General features: G+C 41.5%; 1 protein-coding gene across 4 annotated transcripts in view; it reads right to left on the minus strand.

Moving 5' to 3' along the window:
* macrod2 (mono-ADP ribosylhydrolase 2) overlaps nucleotides 1-24,315 on the minus strand; it is a 1,153,479-nt gene that overhangs the window by 107,058 nt on the left and 1,022,106 nt on the right. For all 4 annotated transcript variants that reach the window (XM_062058480.1, XM_062058481.1, XM_062058479.1 and 1 more), the window contains one exon: nucleotides 16,525-16,581. In XM_062058480.1, the coding sequence (XP_061914464.1) occupies nucleotides 16,525-16,581 (57 nt within the window). The remainder of the gene's footprint in view (nucleotides 1-16,524; nucleotides 16,582-24,315) is intronic.

Raw genomic sequence — 24,315 nt, forward strand, 5'->3', positions numbered from 1 at the left:
ACTTTTGCCCTAGCAGCTGTACACACTGGACCGCTTGGTCAAACGTATGGGAATGAGACTCAAAAGTGGATATTTAAAAAAAACCAAAACGATTATGTTATTGTTTGGTAGTGGCTGTAAACATCGAAAAACACTCCTCTTCTAAAACCGAGGCCATGTGCATGTGTCAGCGTGTCACATTTAATCATAAATGAATGAACACAGGGTTGTTGAGGATACAATAAAACATTATTCTCCATCAAAGTGTGCATTTACTCTAACCAGACTCCCGAAACCCAAATTCTCAACTCACATATACGGCGGGTATTACTTTGGACAGTGTCCAGGAGGGCAGGTAGATGGTGTGCTATTGGCTCAACATGCAAATTACAGCATCTTTATGTGGTTTTGTAAATGCAGATTTTTTTTTTCGTGACTTGGCTGTTCATGAAGGATATCACAAATGCAACCCAAAACCCAAACATCCATTTGCACAATGAATAATGTATGCTTTTAAATGGACAACAACAATATAGAGATTTCCACAACATTTGTTCGCTATCCATCCATCCATTTTGTACCGCTTGTCCCGTTCGGGGTCGCAGGGGTTGCTGGAGCCTATCTCAGCTGCTTCGGGCGGAAGGCGGGGTACACCCTGGACAAGTCGCCACCTCATCGCAGGGCCAACACAGATAGACAGACAACATTCACACTCACATTCACACACTAGGGCCAATTTAGTGTTGCCAATCAGCCTATCCCAAGGTGCATGTCTTTGGAGGTGGGAGGAAGTCGGAGTACCCGGAGGGAACCCACGCAGTCACGGGGAGAACATGCAAACTCCACACAGAAAGATCCCCAGCCCAGGATCGAACCCAGGACCTTCGTATTGTGAGGTACACGCACTAACCCCTGTACCACCGTAGCCATTTAAAATTCCAAATGTCTCATTTATGTTTTTCAGGGTCAATATCGTTTGAGACTCATTTGTACCAGGCTTCTTTTTATTGATGTGGTGCGACAAGGAAAAAGAGGAGCATAACAAATCTTAGATGGAAGTGGAGTTTACTTGTTTTTCTACCCAGTAGATTTAGTGAAAGTGCAATTTTTGTAACCACTTATATCAGGTAGGTTTTATTCTAAAAAATAATCCAAATGAGAGGCTAATTTGTGCAACTTTTCACTGCAAAATATATCTTTGTTTCATTTTGTATTACAGTACATGTAGTAACTCTACTATGCGAGCCACCCCATTATGATGTGATATTTGAACTATATTATTATAGCAATTTGAATGCTCCCTCCCTAATTACTGACTGCAGGTTGGACAATTAAGATATATTTACATAATAAATGACACTCATGCTTCTCCTCATACACACACGCGCGTACAGATGACATGTGGGACAAAGCGTGTAAAAGCAAGCCATGACACCGATAACAGAACATGCTCCACACAATGGCTATTGTGCAGCCTCTATAATTGCTTTTTTTTTTTTTAACAAGCTGCAGAGAGAAACCATTTTCCATATCCGTGCTATTTTGTCCTGCACCCAGAAAAAATAAAAAATGTCAGGCTCTATTAAATACACAACAAGTCCGGTTCGAGCAGTTCTGCACGTTCGTTTGAAGTGACTCTGTTTGGTTCGTCATGCAGAATGCTGGCGACGTGCAGTCAATGACAATCCTTTCTGCTAATCATAACTGACATTTCAAGAGAGGGGCAAAGGAATGCTTTAGTGGGAATGGCAAAGGTCGCACTCGGAGTTGAACATGCCCTAATGACTGTCACAGTTGTACAAAGTGATCCCAAACATCTCAGAATTCCCTGCATTTTATTTGGTCATTCATGTAGCGTTTATTGAAAGGAGCATACATCACGCAGCATGACAAAACATCCTGTGATTCATAAACGGCTCCAATTCTAGAAGCATTAGAAGGGTGTCTCTCCACCATGCAAACCCCCCAGCCCCTGCAATTCTCCTCCTTCATGTGTTACAAACAGCAGGTGGCAGCATTGTCCCGAGGTTCCATGCCAACTTTAAGTGTACTTAACCTTCCTTTTCATTGTGAATGAGGGCCCGACAACATACTTCACCACTGCATCACCAACGATACACAAACAGCCCACCAGCTTCAATCCACTCCTCCGCACTCAGCATTAATGCCCTGAATTTCATTTTTAGAAATGTCAAGAGGTGAGCAGCCCCACTTAGGGTGTTTTGTTAAAAGACGTGTGCATGATTTATTTACGCCAACAGCAGGGGTTAAGTATTACAAGGACATAAAGAATTTAGAAGTTGATATGCAACCTTTCCTTCTGTGCCCTACTTGACCAGAGTAGATTCAGTGGTCCCCAACCTTTTTTGCACCACAGACCGGTTTCATGTAGGCATTATTTTAAATTGTGCCAGATAAATACAGCAAGAATAAGTGCATGAAAAATACAACTCACTACAACGCTGAATTAGTGTTTCTTTGCAATGAGATGCAGATGGAAATCAGCCTTTGGCTACAAACTGTCACTTTTCTGTCTGATATGTTCATTAATGTGCATTGTATCATGTCACAAAGTTATAACAAATATAACAAATGGCAACTTCCCATATGGAGTTTTATTGTAGATCTATAAACAAGCTCATTGGTGTGTCTAGTGCACAGGTGTCCAACTCAAGGCCCGCAGGCCAGATCTGGCCCTCCACGTCATTTTATATGGCCCGCAAAACCCTGGAAATAATATGTTTCAATACCTTATATTTTCTTTCTCTACTTTCTTATTTTCTTACTAAAGGTATTAGGGTTTTTTTTCTAGTTTGACAGGGAAAATAAATAGTTGTCCAATACTGCAAGAAATATTATATTATATTACTTTGTTGGTCAAAATCCAAATAAATACCTAAATATCTGCTTAACTTTTGATTTCGAAGCAAGTTATCCATCAAACTGTACACTATAAAAATTACGAATAGATTTTACTGTCTCCTCACTGAGCTGCCACCTTACCGTGGTAGAGGAGTTTGCGTGTCCCAATGATCCTAGGAGCTACGTTGTCCGGGGGCTTTATGCCCCCTGGTAGGGTCTCCCAAGACAAACTGGTCCTAGGTGAGGGATCAGACAAAGAGCAGCTCGAAGACCTCAATGACAAATAAAAACTATGGACCCAGATTTCCCTCGCCCGGACGCGGGTCACCGGGGCCCCCCTCTGGAGCCAGGCCCGGAGGTGGGGCACGATGGCGAGCGCCTGGTGGCCGGGCCTGTCCCCATGGGGCCCGGCCGGGCACAGCCCGAAGAGGCAACGTGGGTTCCCCCTCCAATGGGCTCACCACCCATAGCAGGGGTCATAGAGGTCGGGTGCGATGTGAGCTGGGCGGCAGCCGAAGGCAGGGCACTTGGCGGTCCGATCCTCGGCTACAGAAGCTAGCTCTTGGGACGTGGAACGTCACCTCGCTGGGGGGGAAGGAGCCTGAGCTAGTGCGCGAGGTGGAGAAGTTCCGACTAGACATAGTCGGACTCACTTCGACGCACAGCAAGGGCTCTGGAACCAGTTCTCTCGAGAGGGGCTGGACTCTCTTCTACTCTGGCGTTGCCGGCAGTGAGAGGCGACGGGCTGGGGTGGCAATTCTTGTTGCCCCCCGGCTCAGAGCCTGCATGTTGGAGTTCAACCCGGTGGACGAGAGGGTAGCTTCCCTCCGCCTTCGGGTGGGGGTACGGGTCCTGACTGTGGTTTGCGCTTACGCGCCAAACCGCAGCTCAGAGTACCCACCCTTTTTGGATTCGCTCGAGGGAGTACTTGAGAGTGCTCCCCCGGGTGATTCCCTCGTTCTACTGGGGGACTTCAACGCTCATGTTGGCAGCGACAGTGAAACCTGGAGAGGCGTGATTGGGAAGAATGGCTGCCCGGATCTGAACCCGAGCGGTGTTTTGTTATTGGACTTTTGTGCCCGTCACAGATTGTCCATAACGAACACCATGTTCAAACATAAGGGTGTCCGTATGTGCACTTGGCACCAGGACACCCTAGGCCGCAGTTCCATGATCGACTTTGTAGTTGTGTCGTCAGATTTGCGGCCTCATGTTTTGGACACTCGGGTGAAGAGAGGGGCGGAGCTTTCTACCGATCACCACCTGGTGGTGAGTTGGCTGCGATGGTGGGGGAGGATGCCGGACAGACCTGGCAGGCCCAAACGCATTGTGAGGGTTTGCTGGGAACGTCTGGCAGAGTCTCCTGTCAGAGAGAGTTTCAATTCCCACCTCCGGAAGAACTTTGAACATGTCACGAGGGAGGTGCTGGACATTGAGTCCGAATGGACCATGTTCCGCACCTCTATTGTCGAGGCGGCTGATTGGAGCTGTGGCCGCAAGGTAGTTGGTGCCTGTCGTGGCGGTAATCCTAGAACCCGTTGGTGGACACCGGCTGTGAGGGATGCCGTCAAGCTGAAGAAGGAGTCCTATCGGGTTCTTTTGGCTCATAGGACTCCTGAGGCAGCGGACAGGTACCGACAGGCCAAGCGGTGTGCGGCTTCGGCGGTCGCGGAGGCAAAAACTCGGACATGGGAGGAGTTCGGGGAAGCCATGGAAAACGACTTCCGGACGGCTTCGAGGCGATTCTGGACCACCATCCGCCGCCTCAGGAAGGGGAAGCAGTGCACTATCAACACCGTGTACGGTGAGGATGGTGTTCTGCTGACCTCGACTGCGTGTTGTGGATCGGTGGAAGGAATACTTCGAAGACCTCCTCAATCCCACCAACACGTCTTACTATGAGGAAGCAGTGCCTGGGGAATCTGTGGTGGGCTCTCCTATTTCTGGGGCTGAGGTTGCTGAGGTAGTTAAAAAGCTCCTCTGTGGCAAGGCCCCGGGGGTGGATGAGATCCGCCCGGAGTTCCTTAAGGCTCTGGATGCTGTGGGGCTGTCTTGGTTGACAAGACTCTGCAGCATCGCGTGGACATCGGGGGCGGTACCTCTGGATTGGCAGACCGGGGTGGTGGTTCCTCTCTTTAAGAAGGGGAACCGGAGGGTGTGTTCTAACTATCGTGGGATCACACTCCTCAGCCTTCCCGGTAAGGTCTATTCAGGTGTGCTGGAGAGGAGGCTACGCCGGATAGTCAAACCTCGGATTCAGGAGGAACAGTGTGGTTTTCGTCCTAGTAGTGGAACTGTGGACCAGCTCTATACTCTCGGCAGGGTCCTTGAGGGTGCATGGGAGTTTGCCCAACCAGTCTACATGTGTTTTGTGGACTTGGAGAAGGCATTCGACCGTGTCCCTCGGGAAGTCCTGTGGGGAGTGCTCAGAGAGTATGGGGTATCGGACTGTCTGATTGTGGTGGTCCGCTCCCTGTATGATCAGTGCCAGAGTTTGGTCCGCATTGCCGGCAGTAAGTCGGACACGTTTCCAGTGAGGGTTGGACTCCGCCAAGGCTGCCCTTTGTCACCCATTCTGTTCATAACTTTTATGGACAGAATTTCTAGGCACAGTCAAGGCGTTGAGGGGATCTGGTTTGGTGGCTGCAGGATTAGGTCTCTGCTTTTTGCAGATGATGTGGTCCTGATGGCTTCATCTGGCCAGGATCTTCAGCTCTCCCTGGATCGGTTCGCAGCTGAGTGTGAAGCGACTGGCATGAGAATCAGCACCTTCAAGTCCGAATCCATGGTTCTCGCCCGGAAAAGGGTGGAGTGCCATCTCCGGGTTGCGGAAGAGACCCTGCCCCAAGTGGAGGAGTTCAAGTACCTCGGAGTCTTGTTCACGAGTGAGGGAAGAGTGGATCGTGAGATCGACAGGCGGATCGGTGCGGTGTCTTCAGTAATGCGGACGCTGTATCGATCCGTTGTGGTGAAGAAGAAGCTGAGCCGGAAGGCAAAGCTCTCAATTTACCGGTCGATCTACGTTCTCATCCTCACCTATGGTCATGAGCTTTGGGTTATGACCGAAAGGACAAGATCACGGGTACAAGCGGCCGAAATGAGTTTCCTCCGCCGGGTGGCGGGGCTCTCCCTTAGAGATAGGGTGAGAAGCTCTGCCATCCGGGGGGAGCTCAAAGTAAAGCCGCTGCTCCTCCACATCGAGAAGAGCCAGACGAGGTGGTTCGGGCATCTGGTCAGGATGCCACCCGAACGCCTCCCTAGGGAGGTGTTTAGGGCACGTCCGACCGGTAGGAGGCCACGGGGAAGACCCAGGACACGTTGGGAAGACTATGTCTCCCGGCTGGCCTGGGAACGCCTCGGGATCCCCCGGGAGGAGCTGGACGAAGTGGCTGGGGAGAGGGAAGTCTGGGCTTCCCTGCTTAAGCTGCTGCCCCCGCGACCCGACCTCGATTAGCGGAAGAAGATGGATGGATGGATTTTACTGTATTTTTATTTATTTTTTTACAGCATATTACTGTAAGTTGGAAAAAAAACGACCAATGTTTGTTTTTTACAGTAAAATTATGTCGACTGAGATGTCAGTTTTTTTTGTTGGTTTTTTTACTGTAAAATCCACGGTTGATGATTTTATGGTACCACATTTTATTATGGTAAAAAACTGGCATCTGAGTTGCCAAAATAAAATTAAACAGCGGTACTGTATTTATATGTACAGTAATATAAAATATATTTACAAAAAAAACACTGTATATTTTACAGTACAATATTTTACTGGCAACTAAGCTGCCACTTTTTTTTTCTGTAAAAAACAGTGGTAAAATCGGCAATTTTTTATTTACTCGTTATGTAAAAAAAATTAAAAATATTTAAATTCATAGGCAAATTTGTTAATTATTTACTGTTACAAGCGGACCTCTAATGGCAGCCATGACTGCAGTGTGGCCCTCAATGAAAACAAGTTTGACACCCCAGGTCTGGTGGGACAGGCCAAAGCTAAATCGGAGAAAATGCAGTCCTTTATAAATGATTTAATGTTTCTCTACGGCCCGGTAGCAAATGCGTCACGGACCGGTCGGTACTTGTCCCCGGACCGGTGGTTGGGGACCACTCTCTTACATGATGGATCTCGCACTCGGGGAAAGAATGGAAATCGAACACATTCTTTCCACATGCCCTATCATCCACCCCTTCAATTAAAGCCAACTGGCAAAAAGGCCTCTCGGATAACCAAAAGCTAACTTTTTACACGTGTTGGTCAGAAATGCCCGTGGAGTGGCTCATGAGCGCTGGCCTACTCAGCGTTATTTATTTCCACATGCTGGTCGCCATTCCTCTCCTCTCCTCCGCCTCGTTCCCAGAAACCTTAGCAACCCAGACAAACACACTCGGCAAGACATTGATTTCTGGCTCAAGGTTCACGTTTTATCGTACCCTGTGACACCCACTAATCACACTAATACCACCCTGATGCCAAATATAGTAAACACTGCGGGGCTGCTCGCCAACTCAGGTGATGCTTCCATAGCAAAGTCTAAACCTCAGTAAATCTGATAGACGTGTGCGTTGGCCTCGCTACTGAGGAAGAAAAAAAAAACATATATTTTTGATGTGTTTCTTCCCTGAATAGAGGGATCACATAGAGCAAAATATGTCATGTCAAAATAAGAGTTTGGCTATTGCAATAAACGGTCGAAATGCCATTAGAATGTGTTTGGTTGTCAGTAACATTCAACCAAACATTTTGGGAATTTTTTTGAAATTATGGAAAAATACAGTGTTACTGCAATTTAAAAGTGCCCCAACTTAAAGGGGAATAGCACTATTTTTTAACATTTTGACTATAATTCACAATCCTTATGAGAGACAAGAACACATATGTTTTTCTTGGTAACACTTTAGTATGGGGAACATATTCACCATTAATTAGTTGCTTTTTGACATGCAAATTAGTAACATATTGGCTCTTAATTAGTCATTACTAAGTACTTATTAATGCCTTATTCTACATGGCCTTATTATACAACAACCCTAACCTTAACCCTAACACTCTAACCCTAACCCTCTAACCCTAACCAAATAACTCTAAATTAAGTCTTTGTTACTTACAATATGTTCCCCATACTAAAGTGTTACCTTTTTCTTTTGTTAATGCATTCTAACTCAAATACAAATGGAGCCAGTGAGAGCCATGAAGTCATTGCATCTATTCCAACTATAAAATCCATTGAAAAAACATTTAAAAAGTGCCAACAATACTCCCTTCACATTTCGTGACCTGAATATCAACCAAGTATTAGCGATATTGTTATCATAAGCGCTAACGTTAAGGACCTATTTTTAGCGGCATGTTCATCAAGAGAGGTGTCTTACCTTATACTGGGGTGTTGACATCATGAGCTGGTGAGCTGCTTTCTCTCCACGGAGCGTGTGAAAGTTTATTTTATATTATAAATTAGGGTTGCACGGTATACCAGTACTAGTATAGCATCGCGGTACTAATGAATCAAAAACGGTACCATACTCTGTTTGAAAAATACCGGTTCTCGGGCTTGACGGCGCGTCGTCACGTCGTGACATTGCTGGTTTTAGGAGCAGAGAAGCATGTTCGGCAGCGCACAATCACGGAGTACTTACAAGCAGACACAGTGTGTAGAGAGAAAAGGGAGAACGGTCGCATTTTGGCTTAAAAACTAAAGATAAAGGTGAAGTTATAACACTTAAACACCCTCGGGAAGAGATGCTTTAAGACATGGCTAGCTAGCTAGCGGTGAACATCCATACGCAGTCGGCAGTGTTTTAGCTACTTCTAAATCAATAATCCTCGCCTCCATGGCGACAAATAAAGTAAGTTTCTTACAAGTATCATCCCTGCAGGACGAGGAATAGCTAAACATGCTTCAATAAACACCGTAGGAGGTTACGATAGCTCACCGCTAACAGCAACTGTAAAAGGATACAACAGCTCACCAGCGTCACCGCTAACAAAAGCTAGCGCGCCTGATTGTAAACAAATGCCATGGGTGGATCTACACCGGACATCCACTGTAATGATACCAAGTACAATAGGGTATCTAGTCGATACTACTATGATTACATCAATATTTTTTATCGTCACAAAATCCCTAACACATGAGGACTTTGAATATGACCAATTTATGATCCTGTCACGACTTGGTATCGGATCGATACCTAAATTTGTGGTATCATTCAAAACTAATGTAAAGTATCCAAACAACAGAAGAATAAGTAAATATTACATTTTAACAGAAGTGTAGCTAGAACATGTTAAAAGAGAAAGTAAGAAGATATTAACAGTAAATGAACAAGTAGATTAATAATCATTTGTTACAGTTTATCCCTCATGTTGACAAAATAATAGAATGGAAAATGACACAATACGTTACTGCATACGTCAGCAGACTAATTAGGAGCCTTTTTTTGCTTACTTACTACAAAAAGACAAGTTGTCTAGTATGTTCATTATTTTACTTAAGGACAAAATTGTTCTTCGATTGTAATAAGAAACATATGTTTAATGTACCGTAAGATTTTTTGTTAAAATAAAACCAACAATGACATTATTTTGTGCTCCCCTTTATTTAGAAAAGTATCGAAAGGTATCAAAAAGTATCAAAATACATTTTGGTACCGGTACCGGTACCAAAATATTGGTATCGAGACAACCCTATTATAAATCATGCCTTTCACCTGGATATTGAAATGATGTGGACATAAACCGAGAACTCTTTGACAGCCAATTTAGACCCGCGAATTATGAGAAAGAGAAGAACGGTGCAAGAAATGTAAAATGTTTTCTTCAAAAATACTGAAACAAGAAAGTTATGGAAACACCAAATTTATGTCACTCCTAAAACTTTTGGCCATGACTGTATACCTAAGTTAAGATAAAAACTTTGATCTTTTTTCAGTTCAGTTTCAGTTTATTTCGAACGTGCATACGATACAATGTAATGCAGCACACAATTCCAGTTGTTTAATTACAGCACGTCCGAAAAGGAGTAGGAAGAAGCAGAGCTTATTTAATCCTACCAATTTTCATACCATAGCAATTTTATCCTATTTCTTTGTTTTCTGTAACAGAACAGTGAACAAATAAATCATAAATAAATAATATATCACAGTAATCATACAAATATTAAAGACATAAATAATATTTGTCTCAATAAAAAAAAAAAGGGGAAAAAAAAGGTACAAGATGTTCATCATAATTCTTGTTCTGTGTACTTTGTGAACACTTGTAGTTTGAACAGTCTCTTAAACTGAATCATATTGGTGCTTTGTTTGATTTCTTTGGTTAATCCACTCCATAATTTAATTCCACATACTGATATACTAAAGGTTTTAAGTGTTGTACGAGCATACAATGTTTTAAATTAGATTTTCCTCTAAGGTTATATTTCTCCTCTTTTGTTGAGAAGAATTATTGTACATTCTTGGGTAGCAGGTTATAGTTTGCTTGGTACATAATTTTAGCTTATTTGCAAATGCACCAAATCGTTGAATTTCAATAATTGTGATTTAATAAATACATTTTCAAACATACTTTTTTCCCCTAGTAATATTTAGACATTATTCTCAAACTATTTTTTAAATAATCTATCTTTTCAAAGTGGCCATAATACTACTTAGAAAAAAACAAAACAAGTGCTGTCAAACAAAATTTCTTTTAAATCAGATTACTAACTTTTCCAGTCATTTTGATTGATCAAAGTAAATCATTTGCGTGCATTATTTAAATTACCTAACAAAATACCCCAATATGTTGAAACACATGCAATTGTATTGCCAAAATGTCATACACAAACATATAATAAATGTTTTACTTGAATGTACATAATTAATTTGTTCAAAACTTTGCACCAGTTTTATCTAATGCACCGCCGGGGTGTATTTTGAAGCTCAATTTGTCACCGAGCACATCAGTGGGAGTCTCTTTGCACTGACGTATGCATTGACCTGATCACTGACCGTATAACAACCCGTTCCGCCTTTCAGGTAATTATCCACAATTAAGGTAGAGAAGGTGAAGAAGCATGTGAAGTCAAAGTAAATTGGGTGATTAATCTCTGTTGATACGTTTTGTGATTTATCACACACGCAAACAAAAAGTTTAGCAATTTCTGCCAGAGTAATATCTGATTCAAAAAACATGTGGTGCTTAACTTGCATCTGATTCATCAAGTGAGAAATGGGTACATTCGATGATTACGCTCCCCCTACGGAAGTAACAATAAAATGTAAATTATGCGTCGCTCCTCGAACCATACTGTATATTTATAAAGAAGCAACACCGGATGCAGCTATAAGGTTTTCCTTTCATGTGCACAGTGGCTAAAAGACACGCAGTGCTAACCCATTGAGAGGGCAGCATGAAGTCTCTGAGGAGTCTGACGGCTCACACTCAGGCATATTGACAGATACTCCGCCAAAACCACCAGAAGAGTGTAATTTATTCCAATAAAAAAAGACTCCTCGAATCAACAACAGCCCGCCCTGCGATACTGACGGGTTGGCGAATTCTGTTTGTGAATGGAAGCATTGGCTGGCGGTACGAGACTCCCGGATCTTGAACTATTAGTCTTGCAAAGCTGACATCTCCTCTGCTCAGCGCTATCGTGACATCGGAGTGTTTTCTATGATTAATCCTGCCTGTGTGCTACAGCCGCGTCTAACCTTTTTACAGTGGAGGCACTACAAAATCATTCCATTTGCCTTCCTGTGAGAGAGGTTGTCTCAAGGACCGAGTGTTCTCATGCTCCAAGGCTGTGCCAGGCCCTTTTGTGAATAAATTAGTTACTATTAAGCTTCAGGGCCTGATAAATTAGGATTTATAAAGATTAATACAAAATACTTATGCCCTCCTAATGCTGCTGATTGAATTTGTGAATCGTATTGAATTGCTGTAGCGGGATTATATAGAAAGGTACGCTGAGCAGGCAGGCAGAAATGACTGTGCTTTGTTTAAAAACACAGAATTATTGACGCCCTTGAAGTGACTGCGCTATCTAGTCCAGCCTATCACAATCAGCTAGATGAGCCATTTCCCCAGAGAAAACAACCATGACTGCTATCTTTAAAAATTCCCTGCAACCTTTAGGCTCGAAGACAAATGGATGGTGTACCATTTTAATTGCCTACTAACACCCTCCAGTGTAAGAATCTAATTATCTTTGGTCCATCGTATCAGAGAAGCCTATAATTGTTTCAATATTACACATCCAAAGGGGCTGAAACTGCAGAATAGCCAGATAATGGCTTCTTAAACACGTTTGCCTGCAAGAAAACATTCGTTTGTGAAAGGACCAAGCTTTGTGATGTATTCATTTCCACAAAGAGGAACCTGGGACTAGTAAGTAATGACCAATATTAGTGATTGTTGAACAAGAAAACACTTCATAGATGCAAAATACATTTTTTATGTACTGACACAACCTTATGTTCAACCTTTAATTCATTCTTGTTTCTGGTTATCGTTTTTATATTGATATTATCTTGATTTTGTATGTACTTTATGTCATATTTTATTCATTATGGTACTTTTTCGTCACTTATTGTTTGTCTTTGGTACACTAATGTGTATGTTATAGGCCATTGGTTCTTTGTTTTATTTTTGCAAAAATATGTATCTATTTTTATATTGCTCTTTTTATCTTTGGTATGAACATTATTATGTAAACTCCAAGTTATTGTTGTTGTTTTTTGTTTTTTGTTGTTGCTATTTTTGTATTACAAAATGTTATTATTGATCATGTTATACTGCATTGTAATCTTTTGTTTTGTGATTGTGTGATGTTTTTTGCCTGGACCCCAGGAAGAATAGTGTCCATTGCGGTGTAGACTAATGGGGATCCCTAAAAACTATCTTGACACCTTTTGTACAGAATAAGGCAGAAAACAATGCCTTTCAAGGGAGTGGGGTACCTTCACACTTTAGTGTTTCTCACCTCATTCATCAAAGTATCCAAGAAACCGCTGTATGCTCACACGACTTTGTTTACATAAAGTGATACGATTACACCCATACGTGATACAGCGTTACGGCACAGCACGTCACACGATCGGAACTCCAAAGCCTCATGCACTTACATGCAGCCTATTCCCTTTACATCAACAGGGAATACAAGGTGGAACTAATTTTCGAGGCGTAGCGTGCCAAGTACAATTAAAGTGGCGACGCTTGTAGCTGTCTTAGCGCGAGAGATTCCATCTCTGCCATCAAGAGGACAGTGCCAGACCAGGCTCTCTGCAAAAAATACCGTGGACAGCCAGTAACCACCAAATTACTCACGATTGTCAGGGTAAACCAGGGGTCGGCAACCCAAAATGTTCAAAGAGCCATACTGGACCAAAAATACAAAAAACAACTTGGGGGCCACAAAAAAATCAAAGCCTTATATAAGTCTTATAATGAAAGCAACACATGATGTAAGTGTCTATATTAGCTATATCACAGTGCAAGTTCTTGCATGTGAGGCGTGTGCAGTATTTGGATTTGATGTTGTTCATGATTGAGAATATCTGCTTGCACAGGTATTTGTTTTGTTTGCAACAGCCACCTGCCTGACACCACGCCGCGCTGAAAGCAACGTGTGTCGCAGGCTGACGCAAATCTTCGTTGACAGAAATGTTGAAATTTAATATTCTACACATTTTTACAACATTGGAAAACAGTCTTTCTGCGGCAGCATCGAAGAAAGTTATACATGTATACCAGAGGTGCACACACTTTTTCAGCAGGCGCGCTACTTATCAAATGACCAAGTTGATGTGATCTACGTCACACACTCACACACACACACACACACACACACACACACACACACACACACACACACACACACACACACACACACACACACACACACACACACACACACACACACACACACACACACACACACACACACACACACACACACACCTTCTTCAGACCTCTGAAACATGTCTACCTCTTTAGGACCACCCTTTCTAGATATATGAAGATGTGTATTTACAACATTAATAATATCCATCCATTTCCTACCGCTTGTCCCTTTTGGGGTTGCAGGGGGTGCTGGAGCCTATCTCAGCTGCATTCGGGCGGAAGGCGGGGTACACTCTGGACAAGTCGCCACCTCAACGCAGGTTCAACACAGATAGACAGACAACATTCACACTCACATTCACACACTAGGGCCAATTTAGTGTTGCCAATCAACCTATCCCCAGGTGCATGTTTTTGGAGATGGGAGGAAGCCGGAGTAACCGGAGGGAACCCACACAGTCAGGACCTTCGTATTGTGAGGCACATGCACTAACCCCTGTTCCACCGTGCTGTCCAACATTAATAATATATGCATACTATATATAAAAAAGGTAAGCTTTTATATTTTTTTATTTTTTTTTATTTGTTGTTTGTAATTGGTTTTTAATCTTCATTATTTACTTCAAGTTATTACAATGTGTCTCTTTATACATATTTATTTTATTTTTTAAATACATTTTGGCCAAAGGTGGCGCATTTCAATTTCCTACACACATGTGTTATTATATATGTTGACCAGAGGGGGAGCACTTTTAAAACCGACACACAGTTCATTTGAAAAATCCCTCCTTTATGGAACCACCCTAATTTTGATAGATTTCACAAATGAGACATTCTCTATTAAATGCAATGGTTTTCCGTATTGGGACCATGATTTTGGCCCTAACTTGTTCACCGGTCCTCATATGGAAGGTACTTTTCCTTGTTGATGTGTCAAGAAGGGTAGAAATACAAGAATACACACACACACACACACGCACGCACACACACACGCACAGACACACACGTTAGTGTATTACCTTATTCTGATGACTTATATTGCTTGTAATCAGACAGGATTCACAGTAATTGCTGATAAACTCCACAACTTCGAATTTACATTGTGGAGGGGAAAAAAGTCCTCCTCTCATTCCAACACCACATGAAAAGTGGCAGTTTTTAGGTTTTTTTTGTCCAGCTTCCATAGTAATTTTTTATACCGTTTATAAGACACATTGGAGTTAACTCCTCAGCTGCCAGCTTGTATGCGCTAGTTTTCTGAGACTTTTATTTTGTTAGCACAGGCAGGATGGAGCAGCACTTTTATTGTGAAAACAGAAACTGTGCGTCGGTCTTTATACTTTTGACAGCCGAGAGTCTGTTGAAATAAAAAGTGACTTTCGCGTTCCTGACGGTCTTTATTTTCTCTTCATACTAATCTCGCAGCAGCAAACGTCATCGTGCAATATCCTCGAGTGCCGTGAATGTCAACCAAGTAACGAAAGTGACGTCGCAGTGAAAATGGATGATCAGTCATTTTTAGGTGTACTTTTTTTTAATGCTTCGGGATCGAGTGACACACCCTAACCACTCGACCGATAGCTCGCAATCGATCTAATGGGCACCCCTGATGTAAACAAACTGCTGCATCACAGGCCACACAACTATGGTGCGTTTATGGACCGCCAAAATTAGTGGGACAAAACGGCGCTCGCCAAATACTCTCATTAGTGAAGCATGAACAAAAACATATTAAACAGTGGGCTTTCTAACAATTTGGAAGCTTTGTGTCACATTTGTCCTACAGAAACCATATTAAAACCAAAAATATATTCTTTGCCCCATCCTTTCTCATTTTCATACTTTTTTTTTGTAATCAATCCAACAAAATAATACACAATAATACCATAATGATACAATTCCAATACCAAACCCGGCCCAGCAACATTCAGAATAGCAATTGAGAGGACACACACACATGACACAAAACAATCCAAAAGTAGTCAAACAAAAATGAATAATACTAACAACAGTATCAATATTAATAGGAATTCCAACATAGCAGTGATTACAAAGCAGTAATTTTCATACATTTTTGAAAAACTATGGTGGCGCTAAACGGCTCTAGAGCCGTGGCTTGCCGACCCCTGGGCTAGACTTACTGTTGCATTGTGGTGCATTCAGTGACATTCTGTATACATGAGATTATAAATGCTCTCTTTGACTTTGATGTATTATTAATACAACTTAATTGTATATTTACTTTCTTGATATTTTGCAGCATTACTCAACAATGAAGCACAGAGACTTACCCACCAAGGGGGTTTTAATCGAACTAAAACTAAACCCCCTGAGACAGTTTTGGTAAAAAAAATTCTGGCTAAAACCGAGGTACCTCTATATATGCTAATACAGTTTACCAAGCAGATATTAACAAGAATACATTTTCACACACAAAAACGCACCTATTATTTCCAGCAATACCTATTAATGCACCATGAGCTGTCAGCATTGCTTTGCAAAGATTATGTCTGTCAGGTATCTTTAAAGCTTATTATGTTGTTATTATTCAGTGGTTAACTGCCCTTTGTATTATTAAGGTTTTATGATGTTAACAGTTGGAACTTGGAACAAATATTTCCTAAGCACGTTTTGTTTCTACATTAGAACAACTTGAAAGAGTAAATTGTGTTCAACCTCCGGACGTTTAGTATAAGGCAGTGCAATTGTACATCACTTTAAACTACCCCCACCAAAATAAAAGCATATCGTTGAAAGAATAGCTTTCTGACAGTGTCAATCAAAAGGATCTAGATTACGCAGGTGTACCTAATGTTGTGACAGGTGAATTAATGCAACACACAAACAGGAAGGCAAACCTTTGTTGCTGTCGATGTCATCCTTGGTTGTTGATTTAGATAATGGTGGTGTGTTATCTGCAAGAGAATGACACTTCAGTGACACAGGGCTGACAGATTCTTTCACCAAATTCATTCAATGTATAAAGGGTGTGACATCATCTGAATTTTCACAAAAGACTAAGGGCCGGATTTACAAAAACCAAAACTAGTGAAGTTGTCACGTTGTGTAAATCATAAATAAAAACAGAATACAATGATTTGCAAATACTTTTCAACCTATATTTAATTGAATAGACTGCAAAGACAAGATACTTAACGTTTGGAACTGGAAAACTTTGTTATTTTTTGCAAATATTTGTTTATTTGGAATTTGATGCCTTCAACATGTTTCAAAAAAGCTGGTACAGGGGGAATGATGCAAAGTGTAAAAGTGTTCTGTGGTCTGACGAGTCCACATTTGAAATTGTTTTGGGAAACTGTAGACGTCGTGTCCTCGGGAACAAAAAGGAAAAGAACCATCCGGATTGTTATAGGCGCAAAGTTCAAAAGCCAGCATCTGTGAAGGCACCATTAATGCTGAAAGGTACATACATGTTTTGGAGCAACATATGTTGCCATCCAATCAACATTATCATGGACACCCCTGCTTATTTCAGCAAGACAATGCCAAGCCACGTGTTACAACAGCGTGGCTTCATAGTAAAAGAGCGCGGGTACTAGACTGGCCTGCCTGTAGTCCAGACTTGTCTCCCATTGAAAATGTGTGGCGCAATATGAAGCCTAAAATACCACAACTGAGACCCCGGACTGTTGTTTTTAGTTGTACATCAAGCAAGAATGGGAAATAATTCCACCTGAAAAGCTTCAAAAATTGGTCTCCTCAGTCTCCAAACGTTTACTGAGTGTCGTTAAAGGGAAAGGCCATGTAACACAGTGGTAAATATGCCCCTGTGCCAACTGTTTCGCAATGTGTTGCTGCCTTTAAATTCTAAAATAATGATTATTTGCAAACAAAAAAATAAGTTTCCCAATTTGAACATTAAGTATCCTGTCTTTGCAGTCTATTCAATTGAATATAAGTTGAAAACGATTTGCAAATCATTGGATTCTGTTTTTATTTACGAATTACACAACGTGCCAACTTCACTGGTTTTGGGTTTTGTACTAAGATCCAAATACTACGCAGTAAACGGCGTGTCAAAAAAACAAACCGTGTGTACTATTAGTGGGCGTGTTGTGTCTGATTTACTAACACTGTGTGCACGATTAGAAATTGGTGCAGACAGCCTTATTTAAATTAGTGTACAATACGGGGCATCGCCGCGGTGACACTCGATCATTTACTGCACATTCATGTTATCATGCTCCTACCTGTGGTGTTATGCTATAATTTTAAACATGCAGGAGACATGTACTCTTTTTTTTATGGACATTTCAGAAGCAGTCGGACTTGTGCAGTGCATCTACATTGAAACCAATTTTTCCCCGTATTTATTTTTCCGCTCCGTGAAAATGGATTGCACGCCTTATTCTGCCTTACTTAACCGAGGCAATGCACTTTACACACCTTTAGTAGATCAGCTTTCCCGTGTGCTATCAAGTTTGCATGTGTTTTAGTACATGCAAACATTTAGCAAATCAGGCCCAACGTGACAAATGCGATGACTTCTGATTTCCAACTTGGCTGTTCCATTTGGGCTGAACCTGGTACAACAGCATAAAGCCTGGTGTATACTCTTGCGTCAAGTAGCTTGTGTCCCCTCTGATGGCGTCTTGTTTGATTTATAGTTATTTCGTGCAAGTGGCGCCAGACTTGTAATTCTCTTCCAAAACACTAAGGAGCAGTTACTCCAGAAGAAGCAACTGCAGCTGTTGTTGACTCGATACTGTATTTCCTTCTTGTAAAGAGTGAAGATAGACAACAACCACAACATCGACATATTTGTCTACACTGGAACTAATCATTCAGAATCATCAGTTTACTTTTAATAGATGTTTGACTTATAAACCAGAGGAAAATACATTGGTAAAGATGGATCGTGCAACTTCTGAACAAGTCGCAGCAGAAGACACCATTATATTTTTTCAACGTTATTCGCCGTTCGAGACATGGGACAATAGAAGGCTAGCATGTAAATAAAACTGTTAAATAACTATTGTAAGTTAACAACATGCTGGTGTTAATCTGTATGGTCATGTTCAGAGTTCACAAATGTTTGTAAATATACCGTGCCTGAAATGTGAGTGACAGAGAATAAGAAATGTTGTGTGTGAAAGAAAAAGTGTGTGCACGAGAGAGAATATGTGTCAGAATTAAACCCGTTGTTAGCACAAGATTGACAATAAAAGTTAAAAAAGAGTGTCATACTTTGTGACTTCTTCTGGACGCAACAATACTTAGACTTAGACTTAGACAGACTTAGACAAACTTTATTGATACACAAGGGAAATTGTTCCACACAGTAGCTCAGTTTCAAAGGATGCAAAGGGTAAGGATGGAAAGGATAATGCAGGTATTAAGTAGACAAAAAATGTACCATAGTAGCAATATAATATATAACATATATGTAATATTTACATATTATATATACAGTATAGAATATATACTGATATATTATATTATTATATTATATTATATTTCTATATAATATAAGGGACAAACGGAAGAAAATGGATGGATGGATGGATATACAATATATAACAAATCCCAATTACCATGAACAATATTATACACTGTAACATTTTAATAAACAGAAAAACACACAATCAGTAATTATTTTTTAGAGCACACTGAGATATTAAGTACACAATATCAGTTTTCATGCAAATGTTTAATCACTGTTGTTTTTTTCATACAATACTTTGTTGCAATTAAAGCACAAAGTCTGCTCGCCTGTGTTAGGGACCCTCCTTGGCAAAAACGAACTAATCACACCTCTGCATTCTGCGTCGCCAGGGACGCGAACCCAGGATTTTTGGGAGGTATACGTGAGCCTTGCAGGAAATACAAAGGGTGAGGGGGCACGACGGCGTCGCCTACGCAAGCTAAGCAACGCAAGAGTGTATTCCAGGCTTTAGGGTTACCTCTGTTGCTCTTTCACGCTGTTGCCTTATAACTGCCTGACAAAAAGGTACTCCTGTGGGGTTATGGGGAGGCTTTGAGAGTGACTCCAGACTCGGGGACAACTGCCAGAGAATGTAAAACCGGCAGCCATTGAACCTTTGAATAGACTGCAGTATTAAGTCCAGCTGTCTCTGATGGAACAAAAAAACAGGGCCAACACCTGGCACTGAAGCAGAGCCCTGTCAAAAAGGACCAGACTGCAACAACACTGCTGGAATTGTGATGGACCAGAATGTGGAACTATCAAGAGTTACTGAAATAACCTGATGCTGTGGGGTAACATCTGGTTAGACAACCAACTGTGAACTACAGATAGGGTAACTTATCATTTGATAAATGTTCCCATAAAACTTCTAAAACATATGACATTTTCCTGCATACATTTCGTGTTATAATGGAATCTTAAAGGCCTACTGAAACCCACTACTACCGACCACGCAGTCTGATAGTTTATATATCAATGAAGAAATCTTAACATTGCAACACATGCCAATACAGCCGGGTTAACTTATAAAGTGCAATTTTAAATTTCCCGCTAAACTTCCGGTTGAAAACGTCTTTGGATGATGACGTATGCGCGTGACGTAACCAGTGAAAGAGAAGTATCGGTACCCCATTGAATACAATACAAAATAGCTCTGTTTTCATCTCATAATTCCACAGTATTCTGGACATCTGTGTTGGTGAATCTTTTGCAATTTGTTTAATGAACAATGAAGACTGCAAAGAAGAAAGTTGTAGGTGGGATCGGTGTATTAGCGGCTGGCTGTAGCAAGACAACCAGGAAGACTTTGACTCGGATAGCAGACGCGCTAGCCGACGCTAGCCACCGACCGCACGGATGATCGTGGTGAAGTCCTTCGTCCTTCCGTCGATCACTGGAACGCAGGTGAGCACGGGTGTTGATGAGCAGATGAGGGCTGGCTGGCGTAGGTGGAGCGCTAATGTTTTTATTATAGCTCTGTGAGGTCCCGTTACTAAGTTAGCTTCAATGGCGTCGTTAGCAACAGCATTTTTAAGCTTCACCAAGCTGGAAAGCATTAACCGTGTATTTACATGTCCCTGGTTTAATAGTATTGTTGATCTTCTGTCTATCCTTCCAGTCAGGGATTTATTTATTTTGTTTCTATATGCAGTTAAGCACAATGCTATCACGTTAGCTCCATAGCTAAAGTGTTTCGTCGATGTATTGTCGTGGAAATAAAAGTCACTGTGAATGTCCATTTCGCGTTCTCGACTCTCATTTTCAAGAGGATATAGTATCCGAGGTGGTTTAAAATACGAATCTGTGATCCACAATAGAAAAAGGAGAGTGTGGAATCCAATGAGCCAGCTTGTACCTAAGTTACAGTCAGAGCGAAAAAAGATATGTCTTGCACTGCATTCTAGTCCTTCACTCTAACGTCCTCATCCACAAATATTTCATCCTCGCTCAAATTAATGGGGTAATCGTCGCTTTCTCTGTCCGAATCTCTCTTGCTGCCGGTGTAAACAATAGGAAAATATGAGCAGTCCTTCCTCCGGTGTCGTCATGCTACTTCCGTTAGGGGCAAGGCTTTTTTTTATCAGAGACCAAAAGTTGCGAACTTTATCGTCGTTGTTCTATACTAAATCCTTTCAGCAAAAATATGGCAATATCGCGAAATGATCAAGTATGACACATAGAATGGATCTGCTATCCCCGTTTAAATTGAACAAATTCATTTCAGTAGGCCTTTAATGAAACACACATACAGGTCTATTCAGTGGAACTAGAAAAGCTAATGTTGAGTCAACACTGAGTAGTACTAAGAATGGGTACCTTGGGCAGGTGCATGGCAATCGATACCAGTACTAAAAAGTACCAATTTTCAATAATTTTGCATGTGTTCAAATGTATTAGTAACTGTTGAAAACGATGAGCTGTGCTGTCAAGTTATCTTGTTTTCTTACATTTCTGTTTCATTTGCAAATACTATACTGTATTATATAGTACACTTTGTGTGTAGTTGGAATTCTAAGACATTAGATGGCTGTAATATATAGTTGCTTAGTTAGGGCAGTGTTTTTCAACCACTGTGCCGCGGTGAGATACAGTCTGGTGTGCCGTGGGAGATTATCTAATTTCACCTATTTGGGTTAAAAATATTTTTTGCAAACCATTAATTATAGTCTGCTAATTATGTGTTGTTGTTGAGTGTCGGTGCTGTCTTGAGCTCGGCAGAGTAACCGTGTGACAGCCGGTAGCTAATTGCTTTGTAGATGTCAGAAACAGCGGGACGCAACATGCAGGTAAAAAGGTATCTAATGCTTAAACCAAAAATAAACAAAAGGTGAGTGCCCCTAAGAAAAGGCATTGAAGCTGAGGGAAGGCTCTGCAGAACGAAACTAAAACTAAACTAACTACAAAGTAAACAAAAACAGAATGTTGGACAACAGCAAAGACTTACTGTGGAGCAAAGACGTTGTCCACAATGTACATCCGGGCATGACATGACAATCAACAATGTCCCCACAAAGAAGGATAAAAACAACTGAAATATTCTTGATTGCTAAAACAAAGTAGATGCGGGAAATATCGCTCAAAGAAAGACATTAAACTGCTACAGGAAAATACCCCAAAAAAGAGAAAAAGCCACCAAAAAGGAGCGCAAGACAAGAACTAAAACACTACACAAAGGAAAAGAGCAAAAAACTCAAAATAAGTCACGGTGGGATGTGACAGGTCGTGAAAGTACACCTACTTTGAGACAAGAGCTATATTGATGCATGGTTAGTTATGGTTTAAAGTCATATCCAACACCTGCGACAACAACTTTTTGCTGTCAACTGAGTTTCGTTTTTTAATGATTTCTGCTAGTGGTGTGCCTCCGGATTTTTTCAACGCAAAAAATGTGCCTTGGCTCAAAAAAGGTTGAAAAATACTGAGTTAGGGAATAGTCTTTGCCATTAAATTGTATATACCAGTCTTGTCTTTTGTTGACATTGTAAGTAATGTATGTATTACACAACAGCTATTTGATTTCTTAGTTGTAGTTTAGATTAACACTTTTGGAGGCGTTGAAATCACCATGTAAAACCGCTAATGCTAATAAGTAGCATCTCTATGGGAAATCCAATGTAAATTAGCATTAAGCCTGCACATTTTGAAAAGTGTAGCCTTACTGTACTTTCGAGCGCCTTCTTCTTGCTTTGTTGGCATAGAAAGTGTAACAAACTACTGTATAACACAGTCCGCTCTAACTATTTGCAACGGGACATGCAACGTGCAACATCCATCCATCCATCCATTTTCTACCGCTTGTCGCTCTCCCTCTATTAATGATATTGAAATATGGCACTGTTTAATTTTACTTGAATTGGTTCTCGGTAGTGCAGTCGGACTTTAGTCGATACCTATAAAAGTACAGAATTCAGTACGTATCTCTATGTAGAATGCAGCCCTGTGCCAAAAATTAACCATCAAAAAAACATGTGTGGGTTCGCTATTTCAGTGCAGTTTCAGCAATCAGCAGTGTGCACTCCGACAAGAACAAAACAGAATCTGGTCTATGCATGAAAATGTAATGACTTCCTGTTGATGTTTTGTCATTTTTAATTTGATGTGTCGTCGTGTAATTTTGTTGTTTTGTCCAAACACACAAACGCGGGGCTCAACAACCCGCGGCTCTTTAGTGCCGCCCTAGTGGATCCCTGGAGCATTTTATAGTATTTGGTGAACATTGTTTTGTGCTACTAATTTTGGCGGTTGAACCCACCATAGTGTGGACTGTGGCACAACAGCTTGTTTACATGTAAAATCCTTCCACTCCTTCTTTGTCTCATTTTGTCCACCACAAGTTTTATGCTGTGCGTGAATGCAACAAGGGTACGCTTTGTTGATGTTATTGACTTGTTGGAGAGCTAATCAGGCATATTTGTTCAGTGCATGACTGCAAGCTAATCAATGCTAACATGCTATTTAGGCTAGCTGTATGTACATATTGCATCATTATGCCTCATTTGTAGGTATATTTGAGCTACCGTATTTTCCGCACCATAAGCCGCACCTAAAAACCACAATTTTGGTCAAAAGCAGACAGTGCGGCTAATAACCCGGTGCGCCTTATATATGGATTAATATTCATATTTATTTTCATAAGGTTTAGGTCTCGCAACTACGGTAAACAGCCGCCATATTTTTTCCCCGTAAAAGAGGAAGCGCTTCTTCTTCTACGGTAAGCAACCGCCCCCATAGAAGAGGAAGCGCTTCTTCTTCTACTGTAAGCAACCGCCAAGGTGAGCACCCGCCCCCGTAGAAGAAGAAGCTCGCGGATATTTAATTTCATTTGTGTGTTTCGTAAAGACAAAAAAATGTCTCCTACTAAGAGACACGCGTACAAGGTTCCACTGACTTTTGATATTCATGTGAACCGCACTGTGGATACAACGGGAACACGTACGGTGAATATTCGCACCACAGAGAATGAGAAGTCGTCCTACTGTGGTTCTAGCTTGCCATGCTAACGGCCAGAAACTTCCGCCCACGGTGATATTCAAAAGGAAGACCTTGCCAAAAGAGAACTTTCCAGCCGGCGTCATCATAAAAGCTAACTCGAAGGGATGGATGGATGAAGAAAAAATGAGCGAGTGGTTGATAGACGTTTACGCGAAGACACCGGGTGACTTTTTTCACGCAGCGCCGTCCCTGTTGATCTATGACTGCA

The sequence above is a fragment of the Entelurus aequoreus genome, linkage group LG09 (assembly GCF_033978785.1).
Source record: "Entelurus aequoreus isolate RoL-2023_Sb linkage group LG09, RoL_Eaeq_v1.1, whole genome shotgun sequence".
Taxonomy (NCBI): Eukaryota; Metazoa; Chordata; class Actinopteri; order Syngnathiformes; family Syngnathidae; genus Entelurus; species Entelurus aequoreus.